A 19195-nucleotide genomic window follows, 5' to 3' on the forward strand; every position below is an offset into this window, starting at 1 on the left:
AGTAACTTGATATATACTTCAAAAGACTCATCAGCACTATAGATTACGTAAGGACAATCTTCATGCCTGGAGCTGCTGCTGTGTGGGCTACTCAGGAAGTTTACCGGAAATCCCATGCCTTTTGTGCTCTGCCTCAGGAAATAACCATGACTGAGGACAGTCTTACTAAAACCTCTCTGATGTCTGTGCCATCACCAAAATTTTCCAAATGCTAACCAATAAATCCATCAAATGACCACTGCCAGCCTCACTCCATTATCAATATAGCATCTAGGAATTTTCTTAGTGGCTACCCTCTAGCCTCAGAAACTCGGTCATTGTCTGCTCTGACAATTAATCTTTCTTTTTGTTATTTGCATAGAAAATCTCCTTCATTAAATACCTGATTTCTCACATCATACAGCAAATACACTTTACATCCAAGTCTGAGTCAGTTCATCTAGTCTTTCAACAACAGAAAGCTTCTAAAATGAACTACATGGACTAGCTTTCCTAAATTGTTCAATTAAAAACCTAGTTTCCCTTGAACAAAAAAAAAGGACCAAAAAAGATGACCATCACATTCTCCTTTAGATTCGTTAAACTTTTGATGTTTCTTTCTGATTATAGGACTGACATTCTTTTCTTAGCACATTTACTTTAGAAAACTTTCTATGGTAAATTTCTTCTCTGCCCTTCTGAGAGGTACAATTTTTACAACCCAAGCATATCTTTTTTATAAAGACCTGAGAGCCATCCTTTTGAAATGCAAACATCCAGAATGATAGTATCTTGTCTCCTAGTCTCTATGGTAGGAGAGTACTTTACTTTCAGTAAGTGACAATTAGCAAACACAGATGGCTTAATCGCTTGAACCAACAAGCTCCCTGCTAATATCCTCCAGTACTTCTTCACTAGCTCATCCGAGTGCTTAAAATCTTTCTTGCCTGTTGTTTCGGTGGAGTTGAGTTCAATCTCTTTCCCCTATTGCTACTGTCTTAAAGTCCTAGTTGCTTATAAAGTTGCCCCATGCAATTTTTCTTTAACAACACTCACAGCAATGTGAACACATGCAGGGAAGGATTTCGATGTTCAGATGCTTTAATATTCAATCACTACAATTTTTGCATCATTTGGTAGTTTTCAGTTTGGATTTGACGTTATAGACAGTTAGATATTTTACATACTAAGAAAGAGCTGGTACAACACAATGTCATGATAGTTCTTTTTCTTCTTCTTCTTCTTTTTTTTTTTTTTTTGCTTTTTAGGGCCGCACCCATGGCATGTGGAACGTCCCAGGATAGGGGTAGGATTAGAGCTACAGCTGCTGGCCTTCACCACAGCCACAGCAATGTGAGATTCGAGCTGCTTCTGTGACCTATACCACAGCTCATGGCAACGCTGGATCCCTGTCCTGAGCGAGGCCAGGGACCTAACCCACATCCTCATGGATACTAGTCGGATTCGTTTCCACTGAGCCATGACAGGAACTCCCAGAAAGTTATTCTTGAAGGGAGGAAAAAACCCACACCATCATCAATATGAGCACAATTTAGTCAGTAAGACAACAAAATAATTAATGTGCCCGCCCCTCATATTTTAATAAAAAGTTTGGAAAGTAGTAGTTAAGCAGTTTAATGTCAGATAAATAGTATACCTCCAAGTCATTATTGAAAGCATTCATTAAAGATTAAAAGCATAAGACCCTTTATAGAAATTTTAAATGGTCCCTGGTTCTGAGCATTCAATTATCATTTCTGAAATCTAAAATCAACATATTTTGCATCTAAATTGAGAGCACATTTGAAAATCATAATTCAAAGGCATGCCTTCTAGTGGTCTGACGGATGGGAAAAGGCTGTGATTATGCCTAATTTTCACCCTCTACATCACGATCTCATTGATTATGTTTCTCAGCTTGCTAAGGGTTCTGTGAGGTGATTTTCAAGATGAATATTGCTATTTGCAGGATTTCCTGAATAGGAATATTTTGGGAGTAAATCGCACAAACCAAGTGATGTGCAGTCAATTTTCACTCCAGCATAAACAATGTATTAGAACAGAGCCCTTAAGGCTTTTTTTTATTTGGGTTTCATTACACAGCTAGCTGAATTTCATCAATAAGCATGAAGTGCCAAGCAGGCAAAACCAAAGCTCACAGAGGATATTACATATTTTTCTAACAGCTTCTCAGAGTTTGACTAGAGAAAACAAATGATCTAGAAAGCAAAGCCCCAGGCCCTCTCTTTCAGGGGTAGCTATGGCCACTATGGTCAGACAAGAAACCTTTCTTTAAATTTGGGAAATGGAGGCTGCATCTGTCTCTATTTTTTTTTTGCATTAATTCATTCCTAAGAATTTTTAAAAAAGATATTTCTTTCTCTGTGTTAAAAAAATGGGCATGTTCTCAGAGTTGTATATAAACTTTTTGGTCTGCAGCAGTTTGAAATGAAGCCAAGTCCATTTTCCCATATTTCTTCAACCAAAAAAAAAAGTTTAATCTCTTTAAGCAGAGGGCTACAGCAGGCTGTATGGATTAAAATCACATATTTTATAGCAGAAGATCTCCATGCAATCTTAATAAATCATTTATTAGACAGTGAATATAGATAGAAGCTAGAAAAGAGAGATAAAGAACTAGGTAAGTAAGTAAATTATTCATGTAGGTCACTACTTTCTGATTACAAGCTAGGGGTCTAAGAATTGTGGAGAGTTTTTCAAGTCATCATATATATGATTTTATGATCTTTTTTGTCTTGGATACAGACACAAGCAAAAGAAAAGGCTAAGGGAATATTTTTAAAATCTACACTCCAGAGATGAAAAACTCAGAATATGTACAGAGGACTGAAGCCAAGGAGTTTTACTGCCAGGGAAAAAGCAGCTGCCTCTCCCCTCAGTGATTTAGACATAGCTGCAGGAGGCAAATATCATGACTCTCTAAAACTATATACAGCAGTCAGAGTGGTGTCTTGCAGTTTTGATAAAGTGATTAACACAGCTGAGAGTAGCTTTCACTATAAATTGCAGGAGCCTATGGGCCATGGACAAACAAAGCACAATGAAAGTCTTTTTTTTTGAGAAACTTTGGGATGCACAGACTGTGACTAAAGTTGCTTTGGGAGTCAACAACATTTGCTTGTATCAGAAGATTTCATCTTTTCTCTTAAATATATTCCAGGTAGAGAGATAGATACCACTGAATATATTTTTCATTATTTTAATGAAGAAGAATATTTTAACTGATGATTATATTTAAAAGTAAAGGCATGTGCTTTTATCCCTGAGTTATGGAAAGCTGTTTCTGGTTGGGAACAAAGAGTTTATGGCCTTTCCTCTTATAACACTAAATCAAAAAATATTTAAGGAGTTCCCGTCCTGGTGCAGCAGAAATGAATCCAACTAGGAACCGTAAGGTTGTGGGTTCGATCCCTAGTCTCGCTCAGTGGGTTAAGGATCTGGTGTTGCTGTGAGCTGTGGTGTAGGCCAGCAGCTGCAGCTCCGACTGGACCCCTAGCTTGGGAATCTCCATATGCCGCAGGTGCAGCCCTAAAAAGCCAATAATAGTAATAATAATAATAACACTAAAGAAATATTTAATATACTCAACCTAAGACAATTGAGAATCTGACTGAGGTAACTGTTTATTGGACCAAAAAACTGTCCTTTGCTGAGATTATTTATTGAGTAATGAAAAATCACTACTGATGAGCTGCATTTGCACTGGAGAATGGGTGCTAGTCAAATACCTCTGAGGACACTATGTGCTAGCTAGGTGGAAAAAATAAAAGGATGCCAGTCTGAATAATGAAGTTCTTTGTACTCTCCCAGCTTTGTCCCGGTGACCACACATGACCTGAATGCAGAGTGATTGGTCCATCAAAAGTCACAACTTGGTGTGAAGACCTTCACTGTGTCATTCCTGTATTGGCTATGTTTTTACTTGTCCCATACACTTTATTAAAGCTAATTACATTTGTTCTGGGTAAAGCCTATTGTGACTTGAATTTAATTGGCAAACTGAACCCAAGACCGTGCCACTGGTTGAGCAGCCTGGGTTTTACACTAGTGAAATGATGTCTACTTGTGACTTATACAATACCATCTGCTCTTGGGGGTAGCTATCAGGACGGCAGATATAAACATGTCAAGAAGTAGTAAGGCAAAAGTAGTGGAGTGCTCTTTGCAAATATAATTCATTTTAGTTGTGGCAAATCTCTCTATGTCTCTCTCCTTTCTTCATTCAAGTCCATCCTTTCTAAAATTTCATTTTCTCTTCTCTAAAAAATTCTCACATTTACTTTGATCTTTATCCCCTAGTGAAAATTCAACACATGGAGATAAAAACATTAGGCAAATAAACTGAATGGTTTAGGTCAACAAATTAAAAGGAAAACTTTTCTCAGAGATATTATTTAACTTATTTAGTCTGAAGTTACCATTACATTAATTAATAGGCTGTGTTCTCAAATGAGTTGGTTTATATAATTGGCTACTTAAAAAATGTTGCTGGCCCATAGGAGATGCAAAATAGGGAATCGTACTGGGACAAATCCTTGAAGTGGGCTCCTGGGAAGGGAGAAAATATAGGAATAATCAATGTATACAGGGACACTAAAAGGATGAGATGGTAGTATCCAATTGGCATGTTTTTCTGGAGCCCTAAGCTTACTTATAGCACCTCACTACCATTCTGGGTGCCTTATTAATATCTTTATTCATTGATTTAAAAATGCTAACAAGTAACTACCACACACTGAGCCCTGGAATGGGGGTGTTCAGAAATGAGTGGGACAACTGAGATAAGTAAGAAGATGACCACTGCAGTCAAAGAACAGTGTGATGAGGTACTCAGGTCTCTAAAATTTAAGTATCAGTCAGTGTACAAAGGCTATAGGAGAGGGATACAGAGGTTTATAAGTAATCCTAAAAGAGGTTTTCATTCTACTAGGGGTATGTAGGAAGGTTTTGAAGAAGGAGTGACATTGAATCCAGTCTTGAAGAATGGAAGAAAATTCATCATGCCAAAAAAATAAAAAAATAAAATCATTCATTTAAAGATGAGAGAAGATCAAGAATACAGACACGACATGAAACCAGATGTGTATAAAGATACCATATAATTTATTGTGTCTAGACTAGAACACAAGAGAAAGTTGTTGGCAGAATAAGAAGATGGAAAGGTAAAGTGAGGTCAGTCTGAGAGGGTTTTATAATGTCTACTAAAGAGTCTATATTTATTTTGTAGGCCTTCAGTCTCCAAAATGACCTCAATTTTATTTTTTATTTATCTATTTTGTCTTTTTTTTTTCCTTTTGTCTTTTTACGGCTGCACCTGTGGCATATGGAGCTTCCCAGGCTAGGGGTAAGATCAGAGCTGTAGCTGCTGGCCTACACCACAGCCAAAGCAACTCGGGATCTGAGACATGTGACCTAGACCATAGTTCACAGCAGCGCTGGATCCTTAATCCACTGAGTGGGACCAGGGATCAAACCTGCATCCTCAGAGATACTAGTTAGGTTTGTTACCTAGCCATGATGGGAACTCCTTCAATTTTAGATAGGGAGTCTACAAACATGTTAAGTACAATTAAAGCAGGAAAGGAAAATGGATCATAGTTAATAAATATGATGAAGACATTCTAGCCATATGAGTTTAATGAAGCATTTTTGCTAGCAAATGCCAGAAGAAAAAGAGAAAAATGTTAGTCAAGTCACAATAATAATTAGTATAATTAACATTATAACAACACTGTGATGGTGACAATGATGATGATAACAAATGAAAAATTTAATTCAGTTATATTGCCACTCTTTTGGAAAATAATATTTAGGACAAAAAGTTCCTACCTTGATGTCAAATGGTCCTGTTTGATTTGGTTGGTTGTAAATTTCCAACTGATTCTTAATAGGAGATAGCCACACAAGCAGATGATTTAATTGTTCTTCAAGCTGTCCAAGGTCTTTTATGTGAGCCTCAATTTCTCCTTGTTTCTCAGGTAAAATTCTGGAAACCTGGAAGCAAAAATACATAAATGGTTCTCATGATCTAAATAAAAATATTTTCAAAAGTTGTTTGTTATGAAATGTTATAGAAACTTACTGAATTTGGTATTTTAACAACATGATATTTATTATTTACATGTGTTACATGTTAGGATTTAATGCATGTATTACAAAATATTGGTTAATAGCCTTTCTAAAAATTCTATCCTTTGAAGATGATAAACCTTTTTTGGAAATTCAAAACACACATCCACACAAATGCACACCCAATTTCAACTGATAAAAGTAAAGGAGTATATTCTTTACTTATCCACTCATTCATTAAATGTAATGGTTTCCTGTGTATTGTATACCAGATACTGTGTCTTTATACTTGCTTCTAACTTTCTTTTATGCTAGGGAAAATTGTAAGAGGGAATTCCTTTATGTACAAAGCAAACTGGTGAGGTAAGCATTTTTGTGAGCTGTAGTTTGTGAGCTCAAGTACAATTGAGTAAAACATTCCAATCATCTGATTGGAATGAAAAGCAAAAAGAACATTTGAATTACAGGAAACTATCATGGAATGATTATAAGTTATTTTTATTAAGGGCTTTTTATGTGGCAAGTACTGTGTTTGGAAGTTTCATAATTATTGTCTTTAATCCACCCAACAACTCTATAATATAGATACTAATATCCAAATTTTATAACCTTTTATAATTTTATCCCAGGTTGAAAAACTTTAATAACTTGAGAAGCAGTATAGTATGTTGTTCAACATTGTTAGGTATAGAGTTAGGCAGCTTGGTCTTGTGGGGTTTTTTTTTTGAATAATTTATTTAAGTATAATTGATTTGAAATGTATTAATTATTGCTGCACAGCAAAGTAACTCAGTTATACATATATATACATTCTTTTTCATATTGTTTTCCATTATGGTTTATCACACAATATTGGATATAGTTCCTTGTGCTATACAGTAGGACCCTTTGGTTTATTCATTCTAAATATATAATAGTTTGCCTCTGCTAATTCCAAACTCCTACTCCTGCTCTCCTCCATTCCTCCTGCCTCTTGGCAACCATGAAAGACTCAGAACTGCCAAGGAAATACTGATGAAAAGAAAAAAGCAGAAGGCAGACTTTAGACAGTGCTACAAGCTACAATAATCAAAACAGTGTGGTACTGCTTGGTTTCAAATCGTGGTTCCATCCCTTTTGCAGTGCTCTAGCCAAGTTTTCTTTAACTCCCAATTCCTTCTCTATAGAATGGGGACAATGATAGTACCTTCTTCATAAGGTCATGGTGAGGATTAAATAAAGTAGTCATGTAAAGAGCTTAGAGAAATACTCTACATGACAGTGAATGATAATAAAATAACTAAAAGTTAGTGATTATTGCTCAAGCTCAAGTGTAAGGAGAGACAGGGTAAGCAAGACTAAAGCCTTTTTCTTTAGATTAGCAAGGGCTAAAACAACTACACAGAAATAAAGAGTGTGGACTTGCAATGACAACTCTTTAGATATTATCAATCATACCGTAATAATATCAACTTAAAATTACATTATAATTAGAACACAAATGTTACAATATACATCTATTATATATTATCATTATATTATGTGTAATAATAGAAACATTTAAAAGTAAACTAGATAAGCACAATAATATAGTAGTACATAATCTATACAATATCCCAAACTTTGGAACAATCAATTTAGAAACTTTTAAAAGAGTGAACTAGGGAGCATTACATTCCTTAAATAGACCCAAGAATTTTGGGGTGAAAAAGAGACACATTAATGGATAAAATAACCAATTAATTAATTTATAGGGGAAAGAATTTTATATAAGCTCTTATTATATGTAGACAACATTATTTCAAAATATATCCTAAGTACCTTTACATGTAAAAATTCTGTAAAATGCATGCAAATGTTGAGTAAAGGGTTAACGACTAGCCCAGGCTGATGCTAGTCGGCCTGGGACTAATCTTAAGCTCCCACAAAAATGTTTCCTTGGAACAGTAAGATGAATGGGAAATGTTGGGTCTGGTTTTTGTTTGTTGAATGCAACTATGTCTGTATTGGAGAAGCTGTAAGTTGAGATAGGGATCTTGGGTCTACATGACAAAAAAAAAAAATGGAGTGAAAGATAGAGGGGAAATAGAGGCTGTGGCTTCTATTTAAAGTGACCTGCACAAACTCTGGTTTTCATCCCTGGCAGATTTTCCCTGTATGGATGAGGCGTCAAAATAAGCAATGTGTGTGGGTAGTGTGGAATGCTTGCCCATGAATAATGAATCATGATTCTGTGTCTGCCTTGTCTGCCTTGTATCCTGCTATAAAGCCAAGTAGATATAATATTAATGGAGGCCTATTTGTATTTCATGAGTTCTAACCTATAAGGACATCTACAGTACTGAACTACATTTATATATATATGTGTATGTGAACGTGTAATAGCTAATATCACAAATGTAATCCCATACATATAATATTTAACCTAGTAATTCCCTCAACCTATCTTTTCCACCATTTATAAGGAAGTAACTAAACAGTTTATTTTTATTAGATCATTTTCTACTCACAAGGAAATATAAAAAGTATTTTTATAGCTTCCACTTACAGCATCTAAGAGCCTCTAGATTCTGAAGCTACTGGAATTAATAGCCATCATATATTCTTAAAATCTCTAAAATCGAGCTGTGAGCTCATTTTTATATCTTATCACAAAATAGTTTATGTTTCATTTAGGCTTCATACATAAGCACAGAAATCTGTATAACTTTTAACTAAGATTGTTGGTTTCCTTCTCATTATCCCAACTCCCCCTTTCCTGGTTATAGAGACAGAACAACCCCCTGGCAGAAAAGAGTGCAATGTGTGAGATTTGACTAATATCTGGAGTAATTAAATGGTCGCTTATAATGATATTGTGGGGCACAAAGCAACTTTCAGCTCAGTTATGATACCTACATAAAATACATCCTCTCAGACCTTGTGCTTCCCACCATCACAGCTTTTACTTTACACTATTTAATTTGTTATTTACATTTAATTTCTAGATGGACTAGGTTCCTACATGATAGGCCTTTAGTAAACATCTGTTGAATGAAAGACAAACAATGTCCAAACTTAAGATTAATTTCTTTTTTTTTTCAAGGTAAGACGCAATACATGTCCAGAGTAGTCAACAACATGAAAAATGCAATTTTATACTTGTGCATGTGTCTTGCCCACTTTTCTGTTCCATTGATAGTTATTGATTTGTATGAGTTATTTACCATTCTAAAAACTAATCCTTCATCATTTTGCAAGCTGTAAATATTTCCAAGTTTGTAACTGGTCTTTTTACTGTTAGATGTCTTTTGAAAAATAAAGATCTTAATTTTAATATAGTTAAATATATCAAAAATGTAATTTTATTCTCAAGTTAAACAGCTTTAATTAAAAACCAAAAATACTAGTAAATTGGACTATATAAAAATCAGAAACTCATGCATGGCAAAGAAAACTAAAAGCAAAGTTAAAGGGCAAATGACAAATTATGAAAAGAAATATTGGTGACACATATGTAGATAAGGTATCAATTTTCCTAACCCATAAGAAAGTTTCTACAAATTAACAGGAAAAAGGCCAACAACCAAAAAGAAAATAGCACAAAAGTTAAGACAGTTCACACATACGCACACACACAAAGAAAACACCAATAGATTTTAAACATATAAAAAGTGGTTAGGCTTTGGCTATGATGAGGGATCTAAAACTTTTAGCTATTGCACTGACAAAAAAAAAAATCCAAGTCTAAAAACACATTATGCTGCCATGGCTGTGAAAAAATTCATACTCTTATACATAGCCAGTGGATATACATATTGGTATACCCCTCTGGAAGGCAATTTGGCAGTATCTATTAAGTGTATGTAACCATTGACCCAGAACTTTTACTTCTAGGAATTCATCTCATAGATTTATTTCTGAAACTAAAATCAATGCTTGGTGATGGGAGGGCAGATATGGATAGGGTGGGTTTTTTTTTTCACTATATTTTTTAATTTTTGAAAAATATATCATCTTTGCAAGGAAATAATTTAGAAAGGAAAACTACTAGCTTTTCTCTTATAAACATAGTAGTGAGAAATTATACTTTACATATTTTATTAACAAATTATTATCAATAGGATATAGTATATCTCAAGCCATTAGTCAAAAATCTTTTGATTGGTTTCCTAGGAAAAGATCACTTAGTTAATTATAGAGTGGAATTTGAGAACTTTCAGCACATAATTTTTGTACTCCTTCTTCACCTTTCAAAACAGTCTTCAGTAACTGATGGCCTCTTCTACATAGTTCATGGAAAAAAATAACACATGAGAATAGTTTTGATGAAAATAAGAGTAAGTTTTTAGACAGTTTCTTTGTGTTTTAAAGTAATTCATTATTATATTTTCTACTTCATATTTTTATCAAAATATAGACAGAAACATTTTACTAGTAAAATATGTCATTTTTCCTAATAATGTTTGTAAGCTTTATAAAACCATACTCCTCATATAACATGCCCCCTTTGGTGAAAGTAAACAAACATACTCAGTTCCTTTATGTGTTAATTTAGTATCTAACTCAATCTTGACTTAATTCCACACTAGACTAGCTTCCTTTTAATTTTGAATTTTAATTTCAAATGTATAAAAGTTTTAATATTAAGATAAAATAGGTTCCTGCTTTATAAAGAAATACATATTAAATATTGACTTCATATCTTACACCAAAAATACATATTAAATATTGACTTCATATCTTACACCAAAAATATTCTAGAGAAATTAAAGTGTTAAGTTCAAAACATCAATAATAATACAATCAGAATAAAATATTGGTGCGGGAAAGCCCGTTATAAGCGAAAGGAATGTGATATTTATATTGTTCATCCAGAAATTAAGGCCAATTAGCAGAATTAAAAACAAATAACTGGGAATATTTGTAGCATCTGTCAGACAAAGGATAGTTTTCTTACATATAAAAAGATCTTTCGGAGAATGTAAAGAGATAGAAAATCTACTGGAAAAAAGAATACAAACAGAATTTGACAAATAATACAAACAACCAGTAAATAAGAGATAAGTCCAACCACTCAGTAATCAATGAAATGCAAATTAAAACAGCAATGATATCCCATCCTTTGTCTATGATATTGCCTTCTGTAGAAGTTCAAAGTTCTGGAAAGTAAGCACTCATATGATGTTTGTTAAAACATAAATTCTATTTGTAGGGAGCAATTTGATAATTCATACAAAAAGCAAGACTTCTACCCTAAAAACTATAAACAATACTGAAAGAGTAAGAAAAACCTATAGAGGAATATACCTTGTTCCTCTATTGGAAGGAACCAACTGAAAGAACCAATCGAAATTTCCAATATTTATTATTTTGGTAGCTTTGTCATTCATTTTGAAATAGATACATAGATAAACTAAAAGTTGATATAATGATTAAAAATAATAGTAGAAAATTGCGAATTCATATAAGTAGGAATTTGTGTGATAAATTAGCATTATTTCCAAATAATTTAACAATCAATGCTGAATTGTGAACCTTTTATACTTAAAAATACAGATGATGCTTGATTGAATTTTAACTCAATTTAAAAATTCTTATCTCATACAAATTCAAATTAAATATGAGGTGAATGAAATTTTTGGTGGAAAAAATAAAACCATAAAATTAATACAAAATATGGGTAAACATTCTTTTAATTTTGACATAAAAGTTATAATTTTTATTTAAAAACTATAAAGGGATCAACTTCACAACAATATAAAATATTCTAACATAAAAAATCAGAACTACCATAAGATACCACTGTACACCAGTCAGAATGGCCATCATTAATAAATCCACAAATAACAAATGCTGGAGGGTGTGGGGAGAAAAGGGAACCCTCCTGCACTGTTGGTGGGGATGTAAGCTGGTACAACCACTATGGAGAAAAGTATGGAGGGACTTTAGAGAACTAAACATAGAACTACCATATGATCCATCAATCCCACTCTTGGGCATATATCCAGACAAAACTTTCCTTGAAAAACACACATGCACCTGCATGTTCATACATGGAAGCAACCCAAATGTCCATCAATAGATGATTGGATTAGGAAGAAGTGGTATATATACACAATGGAATATTACTCAGCCATACAAAAGAACAAACTAATGCCATTTGCAGCAACATGGATGGAACTAGAGACTCTCATCCTGAGTGAAGTAAGTCAGAAAGAGAAAGACAAATACTATATGATATCACTTATATCTGGAATCTAATATACGGCACAAATGAACCTTTCTACAGAAAAGAAATTCATGCACTTGGAGAAAAGACTTGTGGTTGCCAAGGGAGAGGGGGAGGGAGTGGGATGGATTGGGTGCTTGGGGTTAATACATGCAAACTCTTGCTTTTGGAATGGATTAGTAATGAGATCCTGCTGTGTAGCACTGAGAACTATGTCTGGTCACTTACATGATAATGTAATGTAATGTAATGTGAGAAAAAAATGTATGTGTGACTGGGTCACCATGCTGTACAGTAGAAAAAAAAATTGTATTGGGGAATAACAACTAAAATATTAAAAAAATGTCAAATAAGCAAAAGAAAAATTAAAACCAAGAATAATCCATCCTACATAATTTCACAGACATTCTTAAGATAAAACCACTGTCATAGAACAGTAGGAAAAAGGCCAGTACTCTATGGAAGAGAAGTAAACAAGGATCAGAAAGAGACATTTCATGTAAGAGAATCTGTAACTGATTTGTAAGTCTATTAAACTGTTTTACTTCACTAGGAACTATAGAAACGAAACTCAGTGAGGTGCAAATCAATTGCACCTACTGATTTGGTAAAGATTTTAAAAATTTTGGAGTTCCCATTGTGGCACAGCGGAAACGAATCTGACTAGGAACCATGAGGTTGTGGGTTTGATCCCTGGCCTCAACCAGTGGGTTAAGGATCCAGCATTGTTGTGGCTGTGATATAGGCCGGCAGCTGTAACTCCGATTGGACCCCTAGCCTGGGAGCCTCCATATGCGGCCCTAAAAAGACAAAAAAAAAAAAAGATTTTAAAAATTTTGTCTTGTATTACAATATGGTTTTATATCATATAATAACAATAGTTCAGGGAATTGGGCCCTCTCATACAATGCTGATTAATATATTGGAATATCTCTGAGGGTTGGAGATGGGAGTGAATGCAGTAGAGTTTTTGTAGTACATATACAAATATAAACATATTTTTAAACTTGGACCAGAAATTCTACTTCTAATAATTTATTTTAAGGCAACAATGATGTGTACATATATTAAAGAACAAGAATTTTTGCCACAGTCTCATATATAGATACAAAACTTCTAAAATTTGTTCATGCTCACCAATGGGTATAGGTTAAAAATTATGAAACATCCATCCAGTGAAATACTTTAGAGCTATTTAAAAAGTGATGTAGATGAATATATAGTGATATGAAAAAATGTATACTGTATCAAAAGTTTAACAGTTGCAATTTCTGGGTAATAGGTTTTTTTTCTTATTTGTATTTCTAATTTTTCTGCAATGAATACGTACTGCCTTTGATAGTAAAATAATTATTTTATATAGGTATCCATGTATGCTTCTTCTATAGAAACAGAATATTTGTGTAGTACTCATGATGTGCCCAGCATTACTCTAAGTGTTTTTCATATACTCTATGACGTAGGTACTACTATTGTTGCCACTTTATACATGAAAAACTGACCAGAAAGGCTGACTGACCTGCTTAATGTCACACAGCCAATAAGTGGTAAGTGAACTAAAGAACTCAATAAGTACAGTTTAGAAGTATATACTATTAACCATTGTACTAATTTGTCTCCCTTTCCCTTACTATATGACTTTGAAAAAAAACATACCAATATGAATACAAAAGGAAGTCTGCTTTCTTTCATAACATTTCTTTTTTCTAGGGCTGCACCTGTGGCACATGGAGGTTCTCAGGCTAGGGGTCAAATTGGAGCTATAGCCACTAGCCTACACCACAGCCACAGCCACGCCAGATCTGAACCACATCTGCAACCTATACCACAACTCATGGCTCATGGCAATGCCAGATCCTTAACCCACTGAGCAAGGCTAGGGATAGAAGCTGTGTCCTCATGGATGCTAGTCAGATTTGTTTTTGCTGAGCCACGACAGGAACTCCTTTCTTAGCATTTCTTAGATTAATTCCTTTGGTTAATGATTGGATCTTACCACAATTTCTTCATAATTTTTATTTTGAAAATATTGCCTTTGCAACTACCAAATTCAACTTCTCAAAGTTTTATTTTCTTGCTTAAATCTTACAACTGATTCCCAATTTTCTCCAAATTTTTTAGCCTGCCTTTTGAAAAACTAGCCCTTAACAATCTGACCTTATCTGCCATTCTTCACATTTCTCATTACAAAACTCCATTTTTCTTGTTCTGCCCCTTGACTTTTCTTCCTTCTGTTCCCCTGTCATTGTCTACTCAGCCATTAAAATGTCTTCTTTTACATCAATAAACTATCTCTTTTCCTAACTTATACATATAAAGCCCTTCTCCATCCTTCATGCTTTGAGTAATACAAGCACCATCTCTTCAAAGAAGATTGCTTGATCCCTTTAAATGGAAATAATTATTGTTTCTAATAAATTCTATAGCATATACTACCTGTGCTGCTGCATCAGACCCTGTCAGTTAATGCTTTTTTCTTTACTATTCTCTTTCAACGTGTATCTTTCTCTCTCTTTTTTCTTTTTTTAGCCTCCCCCATGACATACGGAAGTTCTCAGGTCAGGGATTGAATCTGAGCCACAGTTTAGACCTACGCCACAGCAGCAGCAATACCAGATTGTTAACCAACTGTGCTACAGTGGGAACTCCTCTGACTTCCTCCCTCATCTGTCCCCCAAAGCATGAAAACACACATAGCCACAACTGAATTTATATTTCTGTATACCCTTACTACCTTCTCTTGCTTGGTATAACATTTGCTAAGTGAATAATCACACAAACCAATTAATCATTTGCTAACAGAATACAAAAGACAGAAGGTAAAGCTGAGGAATAAAAGCAGAGCTCTTTTCAAAGTAGTGATGTTCTCACATATATCGCATTTCTAACTCTGCTTCTTGTTTTAATCTCTGTGTGAATGTCCAAGCTCATGAGAACATCAAGAAGAGGTCTGCCCGAGGGACACAGGAGTATGAAAGGGTAGAATGTGCTAAGTCAAGAGGACTAAGGAACACATGTAGAAGACACAATTCTTAACATATTCTCTTGTTAGCTATGTTGATGTCATGGATTCTGCACCTAAAGACAAGACTAGATTTACATTAATTATAGCATTGGCAGGACCATTCAATTAATTCAATGACTGTTTACCTAATAATTATTTCTGTTCAGGCCATCACCCTATTTCTTCTACCCAAATATCTATTGCCTTTTTAGTTGGATCAAGTTGCCCATTGTATGGCTAAGTATAAACCATCACTGCCAACACTTATCCACCTTGACAAAAGCTAAATAACAGTGCACTCTACATCTTAAACAAATACTCTCTTGCTAACCAAATTTAAAAAAGTCCAAAACTTAATAATACCAATTAAATGATTCATGTAGAATATTATCTTCCTTGGAGTAAAATACATTTGTTATAAAATATTTGGAGGCCTCATTCCAACCTGCATATTTTTCAGTCTTGATAAATTAAAGCTACTAGAGAACCAAAACTTAGGAAAGATATTCTTAGGCACATGACTCAAGTATTATTATTATTTTACAGGAGGTATCATTGTAAAATATCCCTCATGAGGTGATCATTTATCTTCTTTCCCTCTGGAAATTTAATAAAATAATAATGAGGATAAAACTGAAAATACATTATGGTTGTGTGCCACCAGACATTTAAAAATTATAAATCCATATACAATTTTGAAGTGACAAATTAAAATTTGTTTTTAGGACAGTCACCCCTCAATGGCATAACTCCTAGGATTTTTCTTTAAAAGTAAGTGTATTTTCTTTTTAAAGTATTAGCTATTACTTACAATGTTTAAATATCTATATTTCCTATAATTTTTCTAGTTTTAAATGAAAGTATTAGTGAGGTCTCTCATATCAAATCACAGTATATGCTAGTTTCATTGCATAACCACTTTATTACCACACCTGAATTTTGTTATTGTTGCTGAAGATCTGAAATGCATAATACATGATGAGGTAAATGAACATTTCTAGGGATATTTCAAAGTCAGTAAAATTTGATGTACAATAAATAGGTTTGCGGTCCTTGGAGAGCTCTGCCCTTATTACCACACTAAACCCATATTGACTTTTAAATAAACCTTAGTATTCTTGTTCATTAATTTCTTAGTTTGCAGTATAAGCAAGTAACTGCATGGTAAAATAATCCTTAATAATACACATAGCTCATGGAAAATATTTTTTGACTGTTCACCTTCATTCGAACCTCCCCTAAAGTTAGGTAACAAGCCCTATAATGGCTCCCAGAGGCATTAGACAAGTAAAGTGAATTGGTGAAATTGATTTGCTCAAACTTCAATAGCTATCATTTATCTTCTAAATGGACTTTATAGGGATTTAAACCCCCCTAACTATCCACCTACCCACACACTCTTTACTACATAATGTGATTTTGATCACATACTGTTTAAACCCTAAGGACAATAAAACTCACAAGAAGTTAAAATGTAATTTTATATGACACACATACACTACAGAATGTGTTGTTACAAATTAAGCCCATATTTTTATTTCACCCCCTCCCCCAGCTCATACTCATTGTAAAACAAGGAAAGAGCTACTTGATTTTCATACTCTTTCATCAGCAGTCTTTGTTCTTACTTGCTTAAACGACATTAGCAGCAGACTGGATGATATAGAAAAAAGTCCTTTGGGTTCTTAGGAAACGCTGCCTTTTATTTGTATTTCTTTTATTCATTTGTTTCATTTGACCAAAATTTATGGGAAAGTAAGCCAGGACCTCTGTCATTTTACCCAAGGGAGAAGAATCATAACAAATTATAACAGCTTAATATTTATTAAGATAGTCTTTGAAGTGTCAGTTAAAATTAGCTATTTTAATAACAGAATTTAAAAAGATAAAAGTCTTTTCTTTTGTTAATTTTATATAAATCACTATATTCCAGAATATGGACTTCAGATAAAAGGGGGGGATACACTGCATAATCATATATCCTCAATTTTAGAAGTTTTATTAAAAAACAATTTAACTATTACATATAACTAAGTTTTTTTAACTTTAAATTTAAATCACTTAAAATTAAATACAGTTTAAAAATCATTCTCACCTGCACTTGACACACTTCTAATGCTCAAAATCTGTAATGTTTTGGATAGCACCAATAGAGATCAGAGCCATCACAGCACAAAGTTATTTTGGACAGTGCTACAAGCCATGTTGCAACCCTTGCTTCAGTATTGATGCATCTAAAAGATTTATTCATCTTTGTGATTTCTTTTAAAAGCATAATTAAATATTTTAGAAAATAATTAATCCAGGAATGTTCAAATACATAAAAAAACATTTGACAGTTTTACTGACATGACAGTGGATTGCTGTTTTTCCATCTCACCATTTTCTGGCTAGAAAGTTTGTTTTCTTCCAAAATTCATTCCTTTAAAGAAAGAAAATCAGCACATTGAAAAGGAGTCTTACTTCTTTTCTCTCTTTTGAATGAAATTATGTTATTACGATGCTTAAAAATATCAAGATTAAAAAGTATTTTGGTAACAAATGATATAATCTGCATAACTCATATTTATATTTTTTTCTGCCTAGTAGTCTGTAGTGTTGCAAATTGATACATTATTATTATATATCACATGAAGTAAATGCATATTGCATTAACCATGAAACGAAACATGCCTAGCATTGAAGAAAATCAATGGCCCAGGGAGTTTTAATCTACTGATAAATAACATGATAGTATGATACAGAATAGCTACTCCTGGAAATGTTGATGCTTAGAGAGGGTGTTTATTGGTTTTGAGCACAAAAATGGGTGGAGTGTCACTGGCATATGTATGGTAAGTTGAAGCTTGAAAGAGAATGAAACTTGAAGGAAGGTGGATCTTTTCATGCTGGCCAGAAAGGAACTGGAAGAAGATAAGAAAATCTGATTTCTTTGGAAAACAAAAAATAAAACATCTGGGCAGAAGTCAGGGCCAAAACAATTTTGTTTTCTGCCAGAATTGTTGCTCTAAGCTCATTTCAACAAGTGTCCAGGGCGGGGGTAGCAAACTACAGGTCATGGCTCAAATCCAGTTACTACCTATTTTTGCACATTTTGAGAGCTAAGAATGTTTTATACATTTTACATAATTGACAAAAAATAAAAAGACACATGATACATGAAAATTACATGAAATTACATAAAATTCAAATGTATGCCCATGAATAAAATGTTATTGGAATCTGGTGATGAAATAAAATTCATACTTTAAGGCAAGTCAAGAAAAATGTAAACATAAAATTTTTCTCTGCCCATTTCTCTCTCCTCTAGTGTTCATTGTGCATCTGCAATATGCATTAACCAGACATCCCCATGGCAGAAATACTTGCTCAACCATAGTGGATCAATTTTCCTCCTTCTGGTGCCAGGCATGGAACTCCTCAGAAGATAACATTTCCTTCTCAATCTTGTTAAGAGGTCACTTACCTTGTATGTGCCGACATCTTTGGTGAACAGTATGCACAAAGCCAATACATCATTTCACTTAAAGATAGTAACTAGCACAGAACAGACTGGGTCAAATGACCTGGGGAGATACTGGGTTATACCTAACTGAAGTTCTTAGCATAAATACTTATGACTTTATTAATGTCACTAGCTGTATTAGTTGTATTATGCCTATTTTACAAGATAATTGGTTCTTGTGTTATCAAATATGTGACTAAGTCTCAGATAAGAATAATTACGACTTAGCAACTTGAAATAATTGACTCAATATGTAGTTCTATAAGATCAATTATTGTAGTAGTGTAACTCTAGAAATGGGAAGAAGTAGCAGAGGGAACCACTTCCTGGACTATAACAGACTAGTAAGACAGGTGGTCCAGAGGCTTTGGTTACTGTCAACAGGGCCTAGTCCAGTAATAACACATTGAGTGGCTTATCAATGACA

General features: G+C 33.9%; 1 protein-coding gene across 17 annotated transcripts in view; it reads right to left on the minus strand.

Annotated features, from left to right (window-relative positions):
* The window catches only part of DMD (dystrophin), a 2622506-nt gene that overhangs the window by 787501 nt on the left and 1815810 nt on the right, over positions 1-19195 (minus strand). For all 17 annotated transcript variants that reach the window (XM_021079543.1, XM_021079551.1, XM_021079550.1 and 14 more), the window contains 1 exon segment: positions 5830-5994. In XM_021079543.1, the coding sequence (XP_020935202.1) occupies positions 5830-5994 (165 nt within the window).

This window comes from Sus scrofa, chromosome X (assembly GCF_000003025.6).
Source record: "Sus scrofa isolate TJ Tabasco breed Duroc chromosome X, Sscrofa11.1, whole genome shotgun sequence".
NCBI classification, from domain to species: Eukaryota; Metazoa; Chordata; class Mammalia; order Artiodactyla; family Suidae; genus Sus; species Sus scrofa.